Source organism: Engystomops pustulosus, chromosome 1 (genome assembly GCF_040894005.1).
Source record: "Engystomops pustulosus chromosome 1, aEngPut4.maternal, whole genome shotgun sequence".
Classification (NCBI taxonomy): domain Eukaryota; kingdom Metazoa; phylum Chordata; class Amphibia; order Anura; family Leptodactylidae; genus Engystomops; species Engystomops pustulosus.
In genome coordinates this window covers 142359402-142369856 of record NC_092411.1, presented here as the reverse complement: position 1 = coordinate 142369856, position 10455 = coordinate 142359402, and the positions used below count along the sequence as shown (strand labels likewise).

General features: G+C 35.2%; 1 protein-coding gene across 5 annotated transcripts in view; it reads right to left on the bottom strand.

Annotated features, from left to right (window-relative positions):
- Positions 1-436: 436 nt before the first annotated feature.
- The window catches only part of PAX5 (paired box 5), a 149329-nt gene continuing 139310 nt past the window's right edge, over positions 437-10455 (bottom strand). For all 5 annotated transcript variants that reach the window (XM_072155075.1, XM_072155095.1, XM_072155099.1 and 2 more), the window contains 2 exons: positions 9213-9299; positions 437-2663 (listed from right to left, as the gene is read on the bottom strand). In XM_072155075.1, coding sequence (XP_072011176.1) covers positions 2590-2663; positions 9213-9299 — 161 coding nt within the window. In that variant the 3' untranslated portion in view covers positions 437-2589. The remainder of the gene's footprint in view (positions 2664-9212; positions 9300-10455) is intronic.

Sequence of the window (10455 nt, the reverse complement as noted above, 5' to 3'; positions counted from 1 at the left end):
CAGTGATAATGTGGCCAGTTACAACTCATTATTTCTGATGGAAGACTACTAATTTTTTTCTGTCAGATTCTGCCCATAGTCTTACAGTGATACAGTAAGACTGTCTAAACTTTTATGGATCCCCCCTCTACCAAACCAAGCCAAGAGGATGAGTTGCAAGCATCGGGTGTACAGGGAATACCTGTTGTTAGACCTCCATGTTCTCAGCATTAATTTTGGTATCTTAAAGGGGTCATCCAGAGGTTTGAAAATATGTCTGCTTTTTTCCTAAAACAGGTCCTTGCTTTCTTCCAAAATCAGCTCCTCTCCAACCATAGGTAGTGTATGGTATCACAACTCAATTTAATGCAGCTGAGCACAATACCAGCATACCCATGGTCAGAAGTGGAGCTGCTGTTTACCCATGTAAACGGGTATACCCTCTTTAGACATGTGGATATTACCTCTGAGACCAATGTAAGAATAACTCTAAATAAGCTACACTTAAATATAGGGACTGGAAGAATTGGCTATGGGAATGTCTATTTCTTCACAGGGGGGTTGTGGAGGGTTATGTTGCAGCATAACTGGGCACATTATAATCGTTTATACAAATATTTCTTCAGCTGAACTGATTGGTTTCTACTACATAATAAACTGAAATATTGTAATGTTTGCATTTCATAACAATTTATTAGAAAGTCATTAAAGAATAGGTAAATACAGTAGAGGGTTTCCTATAAACACTTTAGTATAACAAGCAATCTTCTGCATTTGAGACCATGTTTGCATGTTTCAATGTAATAGACCTTTCTCCTGTTCAAATATCAGACATCTCTTGGGTCTTCACCCACACTCTTTATGGGAAGCAGCTTCATAAAAATAAATAATCCATTTAAATCCATTCCATGCTGCTTTTTATCTACATATAAATAGATAGGAGCTCCGGGATTTGACCTCATATGTAAGCTAACTAGATGCATTGTGTGGTGTTTTGTCTCTATTTGCAAATTCATTATAAAAGCAGGCACCTTCACAATGGAAGAGCAAGTGGGATTTTTACAATATAGTTAACGTGGAACAAAAATCCCATGCTGCAGAGCTTTCACAGGAATCACTGCACAATGCGATGCCCCTTTCATGATATTAGGACAGACTTAACCATATACAAGATAAGGGTTTCAAGGATGAACACAATACTGGAATGCAGACTTTCTTTTACTTCAGTATTAAATCCTTTATCTATTATTTGATTAGCGGGAGTGTGTCACCATTTCTTCTATTTTTTGCCTCTCATTAGGAGAGCTGCCATCTTGTCTGTGCTTTTTCTCTAATGTGTGAACAGCATTTGGTGATATGCTTCACAGCAGCCTCATGGACACTGGAGCTAACTCATTAAGGTCTATATGGCAATAGTTTCCTAAAATTTTTCTAAAAACATGCCGGACATAAAAAAAATTTGTTTAAACAAAAAGGCTTCTTAGTGACATGTTCCCTTTAAATAAAGAATTGAATTTAAGGTGATGTTCCCTTTACATCAGTTTTATGTAATTCATGTAATACGGATTCATTTTGGAAAGTCTTAAAATACGATAGTGGCCTGTTTATATAGCACAAAAAGAACTTTCAGGCCCATGAGGCTCCATATGAAACTTCTAGTCAAACCCCTACAGTTTTTATCCAGACACCCTCAGAAGACATAGTGCAGAGACAGCAATAGTGGACTAAACATGCCATTTTAGATAAGACTTATTTGTCTTCCATGTTTGATTATGCCACATGATGGGAAATATGTGTTGTGCATTCATTTCTGTGATTTAACCCATTAGTGTAGAGGGACATTTTGTAAAATGGAACTTGCAAAATGTTCCCTTTCTATTACAAAACATAGTTTTGCACTATATACGGATGTAATGAATGTTTACAGATTTGGCAAATGGTTGCTAGTAGGAAATTTCATAAATTATGATAGATTGACAATCCTTTCATGACATAAATATTATAAATTCAAAATATGGTTGACTGTGTGGTGCAGTGATTGGACAACCATATTATAACACAAATATTGGGATATCAGCCTCATATGTAGCCATGATGCTTGGTAACCTGGTTTAATGTTGGAGTTTAAAGCTTACTGAATTCTGTGAATCAGTGCAGCATTGTATAAAACAAACACATTAAGTTACAAAGTGTATCGTATCGCAGTGTATGCTAAGCCACTCTCATAAATTACACAAATGAGCATGTTATTTACAATGGTGCTGTATATGTGATTATGTCTTTCTAGACCAACGACGCATAGTCTCATGTTGAAATCAACAATATAAGCAAGTTAATTGCTTAATTGTTTTCATCCATCTCCGTGTAGCAAAATCAGGATATCATTCCAATATTCATTAGGCTACACATAGTTCAGTGAAGTACAGAAAAATAGAAACAATTCCAAATAAATTCCTAAGAAAGAAAACAAGGATGGAAAATAAATTATTGGGTAGTCCAATGTGTCGGTTCTGGTCCTTCTTCTCTTCATGAGATATTATAGTAATTTCGTTAATATGTTACAATTCCTACAAATGGTGTCATAAGTGCTTATGTTCCCAACGCATTCTGTCAGTGGCGATCATAGGCAGTGGCAGCAGCAGGGGGCGCTGCTCCTCTTGCTGCACTGTAATAGTATGGAGAACCTGAAAAATATGTAACAAAAAACACAATGATTATTGGGCAGAAAATGACAAAATAATAGTGGGAGGCAACCAGATTTAGACTTTATGGACCTAACAAACTAGTCCCACTATTGTTGCAAATTGTACTGTTTTGCATTTATCCTCATTGTTATCAACTGTTATCCTTATTTTTTCTTTATAAACAGAGTACAACAAACTTGAACATTATAAAGTCCATAATCGAGATCTGTTGCATATTCAGTAGCAATAAATGTGACCAAACAAGATAGTATTGAATGAAAGACATTATTTATAACTTCAATTCACCAATTTGGATATTGTAAAGACAGAAAGACCTCTGAATTACCCAAGTGCTGGAAAATACTTTGAATTAATGATTAACTGTCCCAAAAAGATGTCAGTTTCCAGTAAATAGTTACATACTTTGTTATTGAATATAAGGATCGTGATTGATACATTGCATTCTTCCCATAATTTACAGTGCAATTACTAATCAATAAGTGCTCAGCCATAGTTTATTAGAGCATCACACCTACTGAAGCATTTTCGACTCTCTATATAGTTTTTCAGGGCAAAGGAATGTCGAGGTCAAAGCTATATTCTTTTTTCAAAATTCCATTAGAAAAGTCCAATTGAATAAAAGGTTAAATATTCAGCTATTAACTTTATTGACTCTCTGCTGCAAATCATCTACATGGCAAAAAGACTAACATAAAATTAGCTTATTGCCAGATAGAGAGGATGACATATAATAGGTGAAAATGTAATGCTAAAGTTAAAGTAAGAATAGGCAAAAGGGAGACTGACAAGTCAATTAATAAAACCTGAAACAGCACAAAATATAATGCCCTTGTTACAGTTACTATAATTGTTTTATTTATTTTTATTTATTTTGTATTTGTTTTTCTAATTTGTTTCTTATTACACCAGCAAAAAAAGAGGTAACTGCCAAAATTCAATATAATCTGCAGGCAGTATGTTATAGAGCAGGAGAAGCTCAGCAGATTAAAATATAGGTATGCAAGAAAAGCTAAATAATAACTTGCAATTTATTTATTGAAACATCTGCTCATTCTTTGGTTAGTATTCAGAGGAGGGGTCCTGATCAGTGATGACAACCTTCCCTATATGGCTGTGCATACATAGATAACTGTCAATTATTAAGGATCGCCCACTAGGCTAATAAGCTAAGAATGAGCTGGATATAAATAAATGTATAATTAACACGTTATTGAGTTGTACTTAACAAACTATAAATTAATCTTAGATAAATAATAATGAATCTGTATTTATACATACATTAAAAAGTTATAACATAATCAGATTAAACAATTGGAGTGAGGGCCCTGCTCGGCAGAGTTTATTATCTATTACAATCTTTTCAGCTCATCCCACTCTGTAACATGTTGTGTGCAAAGATAACTTCATAACCAATTAAAAAACCCCATGGCTCTGTCTAAAATAATTATCTAGCTATTTTGCTGTTGCTGAGCTCTGCATATGGACAGGGTTGGCACTGCTTGTGTTTCTTCCCTACACAGGAAAACAGACCCCGGCATTGCACCAGTTGTCGGGTAAAGCATACTCTAGGAGAGTCTGGTTTCCAGGGCAGTGGACAATTCAGCACTAAAAAACAAAGAATAGGCAGGCAGCAAACCGAAAAATTCCAGGTAACAAGCCAGAAGTTGCTGTAGGAAGCACACAGACACAGAGTCAGAGCAGGGGGGTCTGTAGCAGAATACAGAGCCATGGAGTATAATCCATTCAGGAAGCGGTGCTGGGGTCAAACAAAGGAGTTCAGACACAAGCATTATTGCATATCATCGGTGGCCACAGTAGAACCCCAACCATCAGGCACCTCCCAATGGGGGAGGGTGCCTTTTATCTCCAAAGTGGTGCACAGCTTGTTAAAGGAACAAATTTGATGCATGCTCACTGGCCATTTAAGTATCAGGAATGACACACACTCGCCATTATGACCCAGGAACCACTCCTATGGCACACAGATTTATATTTATGGCCCAGATGTCTCCTCACTTCTAGCCAGAATTCCAAAGTGTCAGTCATATCCTCCTTTTCTAAAACTCAACATGGACAAAACAGAACTAATAATCTTTCCTCCTTTCATAAGAGAATTATAGATGCACCAAATTTATAAAAAAAAGAGTCAACTTTTATGCCACTTTATTAGTGGAGTGAATTGTATTGCTATATCTGGTGTAAATAGGTTAATTGAACCCACTGTTCCACCAATATTTTGAAAGTGGAGTGAATGATGTAAAAGTTGCAAAACAAGTCCTAGAAAGGCACAAAACCTTATTTCTTACTGTTAGTAGACAGTATTGTGGAGTGCAGGGATTGTTACCAAAGACAATCTGAATACAAAGCAATGATTTATTGGTAACACAAAAATGTTATGCTATAGCTACCACCATATGTTCTTTTTTTTAATGCAGACTTATATGTACGTTGCACCATGCTAGTTTAATCACCATTTAGGTATTATTTGTTACACATTTTGCAGTCCACTACTAACTGGTAGTGGGGCCGATCTATGACATTTCAGACGTACATCATGCCCAGTTACATTTACTGCGAAGGACAGAAACATTTTATCAAATGAAATCTTCTATGTTAGACATCAAGTTGGGAAGTAATGAGTGGAATGGTAAAAAGGTTCTTAGAACAAACCAGCATGAAATTGAATCATTTTTCTTCATTAGGCAACACTTGCCATTATCTAGGTTCAGCATGTGTGTTAACCAGCCTTAAAAATATCCCACAGTTCATGACTGAGCTTCCTATCAGAACACTACCAATGTACGCGAAGGCTGCAGGCGTCCTGCAAGAACGTCACCTTAAATCAAGGCTTTTCCACACTTCAGCAACTTAAAGTTTTACTTACATCAGTAGCACCTGAAGGATTTGTACCTTTCTATATAGGGTTATTTTACAGAGGAAGCATTTATTGTCACATAAATAAAATACAAATTTCTTATGGTTTATAATGTGTCATTGATGACCTTTTTGTATGCTAATATTAGCCTCAATAGGAGGCAAAAATTCTTTAATCTGTCAGTAACAATTTAAACCTCATTTTATATGTTTTATATTAGAATTGTAAAAAGCCTGATAAATAACCCCCATAGCATTGAATGGTATTTTTAACATCAGTACTACCTGATATAATAGCAAAGGGCAATTTATCAGAATAATGCATAAATTTAAGATGAAATATGTTCCTAAAGGACATCTGTCAGGTATATTTGGGTCTCTATGTCCCACTGTTAAAATTTAAAAATATATTGACCTCCCAGCTTACTGTTGCAGCGCAGTTGCACAGTAAAGCCAGCATACTTCACTGCGGCTTCACTGTGCATGTGTTGTTGGTATACCGCTTGCACAATAAAACTGGAGTGTACTTTTCCCGGCTTCATTGAATTACTCTACAGGCGTAGCGGGCACCAGCGATGGGTCCAATGTGCCTAATTAGACTCATCTCTAGGTAACAGAAATCAGGTAAGTATAAAGATTGTTTTCTAAAGCAGGCATATAGACTTGCTAAAGGGCAATTTGGGACACTAAACCACCCATCTATGAAGTCTATAGTGACCTGATTCAACTCGACAGGTCCTCTTTAATAATTACAAACATAATAGTACAAATTTGAGCTTCAAAGAGTCACCCAAAAAACTTTTTCAATTTTTGGGGAACACTTGCACAAACATTTAGCAATGATTGCATATTTACACCACTCTAACAACTGAGACATTTTTAAAAAGCCAAACAAAGTCCCGAACATTGTCTCATTGTCACTCCAAGACAAACATAAACCACATTTATCATACCGTTAACAAATTTGACACATCTTGAAGTCAGCACAGTCTCCAGTAAAATCAACTTTAAAAAGGGTGCCTTCAAAAAATTCTCCCATTAGAGTATTTTTTTCTTTCAGGAACAGATTCCTAATTATTTACTTTTTTACTGATTTAAAATATAATTAAAAATTAATAAAAAATACACTTGATTTACCCAAATTAGGTCACATAGTTTTTGTCTTGCTATAAATCTTTAAACCTCTTAGGCAATAATAATAATCTAGCAGAGTGATGACAATTAATTGGAATTCTTACTTATCTCATTTGTGAAAATTATGCTGAAAAAAATCCTAATTATTTTATGCAAAGTCAAAGTGGACTAATTTTTGACAGTCGTGTTAAAGGTGTTAAGCGTATTTTCCTTTGATAAGTGTTAAAGATGTCTCAACAATAAACGCTTGTGTGGCAGTAACTGTGAGAAGAGGTTAAGGTTCACTCTCTAAATTCAGGCTTTCATTAACAACATATTCATGCACCTTGAACAAAGATTCTGTCTGAACATATGCATGTCGACATTTCATTACCGTAAATGTATAGAGGTATAAGTAAAGATACATTTTCAACTCTAAAGGAATTTTCAGAATGAAATAGCAACATTATACTAACGAGAAATAAGAAGTTCTATATTTCATATATTTATTATCTGGAAATTTTCACAAATAAACTGAGATATATTTAAATTTCCGCTTAATGAGGAAATTAAACTCAGGGGGTATTTATTAATCAAATAGGATTCCAGGTGGCATGTAAGAATCTACATTTGCCATCTGCTCTGTAGAGCATATATGGTTTTTGTACTGCTTAAGAGATCCAGCCTTGTTCCTATTGGACAACTCAGCTGCAACATGGTGAGGCATAATTAAATATTGAATTATGCATCTTATGAATGAATGATTGATACTACAGAAAATTAGCAAAGGCTCATGAAAACAATGGCACTTAGAAAATTAATCCTGGTTGCAGTTATTGATCCTTTTATTTTTTTTTTAGTAAAGCAGTTTAAAGATTTTAAATTCAACGTATGTTTTTATTTCGATATCTATGGAAAAAAACCTTATTACACAGTTTTCTAGTTGATGGGGATTTCCCCGTTACGAGAGTAACATAGTGACCTGTTTTATGGAAATATCCATTGGTATAATATATAATGGTATCAATTAATATTGACAAAATTCATGAAGGAATATTGGATGATTTAAATATACAGTAGATTAGTCATTCCAAACTTTTAAACTATCACAAATCTAAATTGCTGTAAGTATATAGTAATAAGAGCACATGTATTTCCTGGATGAAACCTGTCAGCTAAAATCTCACTGGACAATGGATATTTATTTTTAATCATGATGAAATAAAGAATTAAGAAACATTTTCAACTACAGTGATGGGAGAAGCTTTTGTGACTTGAAAAGAATAAGTAATTTACCTGAATTTTCTTTTCACAATCTTCTATATTACAAACCAATTATCAGATACCTTAAAGGGAAATCCTATACCGAAAATCAGGGTTGCAGCTATTTCCATGAACTACCATAGAAGTCAAAAGGGAAAGCAATGCATTTACAGCCATCTTTCTTCTTCCTAGAGCTAGACAATAGCTGTCTTTGGACAGCCATTCCAGAAATACATGCACATCCTAGAGATGGCACTTAAATCCATTGGACTTAAATATCTCAGATAGGAAATCACTCATGAGGTTGAGGAAGGGCATCATCACCTATAAACAATACATATATACCTATACACCCTTTAACAACTTTAGTAAATGTAATATATATGTAATGCATGTGGTATTACATTACATGTGTATCATCAAAAAGATGATGTAGGGTGGCCAGTGTCATCAAACTGATCAAATCCAGTACATATCCCATTCAATTCAACGCTGATCCAACTAATTAAAGAAAACCTGTCATCTGCAACTGGCCTAATAATCCACTACCAGTATATTGTCAAACAGCATAACACATTTTAGTTTTTATTTCTTTTATGGTCCAGTGTGATGGCATCATCCTGAAAATCAACTTTGAAGTGAGCTGTAAATTGGTTGTATGAAGTCAAGGATGCAGAGAGTTTAACCCTGAAGTCAAAATGGGGCGCTCTAAATGCCTCCTCCTCTGTGATTGACATCAAGCATCAGACTTCAGGAGATCTATTTAGTGATGTTGCTAGATGCAGGACCATCAATTACAGTGAAGGGGGCCTTTTGAGGGAGAGAGAGATGGACTTCAGTGTTTAATCTCCGCCTCCTTGACTTTACACAACCAGTTTAGATTTCAATTCGAAGTTGATTTTCTAGCTGATGCCACCACACTGGGTCATGAAATAAACATTATCTGGAAGGTGTTCAGCTGCTTGACAACTTTCTGGTAGTGGTTTATTAGGTCAATTTCTGCTGATGGGTTCCCTTTAAATCCAGCTAATAAATTAAATCAAATAAATCCAACTATTTATAACATACAAGACACTTAAGTGTTTCACATTTGTTTATAAAGATTGTCAAAATGGCTGAGCAGCATAGTGAAATTGGATGTTTTATAACCATAGATGTTGTCGCTTGGTGCTGTCTGAAGAACTGGACAATCTGCATGTCCAGAATAGTACATTTTATAGTCCTATGAGATATCTACACTTGCTAAGACAAAGACATATTGGAAAGTTTAGTACATACCTAATAAACCGGGATTAGGGAATCTCCATGAATCATTATATGATGAATACTGTGGATGGCTGTATGGACTTCCAGAAAAATCACTCCCTACAATGTAAATGGGGAAAAAAAATATTTTTCTCAGACACAGGAAAATCAGGAAAAAAATTGCCAAATTCTGTTAGTATTATAACTAATTATATAGTAAAACATAACAAACAAAATATAAATAGTAAAATAGGTTTTTGTTTCATGTTCTTCATATTATTATTTTGCAGATACAGAACATATTGTGAATCAAAAAAATTAAATGTACAAAACAGAATAAAAACAGAAATCAGTCTAAAACAGGTGACCCGAATGTTGCTGCTTGAGAGACCAATGAGCGCTGCTATCACTGGTGGCACCGCTCATTGGTATAGGAGGCTGGGCAGCGGTAAGCACGTTAGACAATGTCTACTCTGGGGGTCTCCAGTATTATAATCTGCTCAGATGGCCTCATTTATTATACGTCTGCTCTAGGAGTTTCCTGTATTACAGGTCTGCTCTGTGGGTATCCATATTATTATTGTCTGGGACCTATTAGTTATTGTACAAATTAAGTATTTGGTTTCTGGGTGGCATTTGTAGTGGTCTGTGGTTATTGGCACATCTAGGGTCCTGGTTACTAGTGCAGCCCTGCTTTAAAAGTTTCAAGAGAAAGCAAAGTCATCTACTGAGCAGCATTGGAGATGCTTAGATGAGAAGCTATAAGGGTCTTGTACCAATATATTTAGAATCAAAATAGGGACCTAATAAAGTTTAATGCCTTTTGAAGTTCAGTTTGTTAGGTTATGTACATACAGTCTTTGATAGGTCTGTCTTCTTGCTTGATCCTATTACTTGATCAGAGAGTGCATGAGTGATGGACGTTTTGGATACTCAAAGCTGTCAGTGCAGTGATGGGGAAAGTAGACCTCGTTTAGTTAACCTCCATCCATCCTTTGACACATACATAAGTTTGTCTGTAGTAAGTCTGGCTCTCCATAGAGAATATGAATTTCTAATGAGTATCCTCCAAGAGGACATAGATCATATTATCATTTCTGGATTTTTGAAGTTCTACCACTATCTAGACTTTTATACAAAATCAAAAGCCCCTGAGGTTGCTATTGTTTTAAGCCAAACTTGAGTAGTGATAATATTTGTATAAACAGATATACAGTAAAAGTACGGTAGGAGTTCCTCTCACACTAGGATTAGTTTTAATATTGGAGGGGATAAA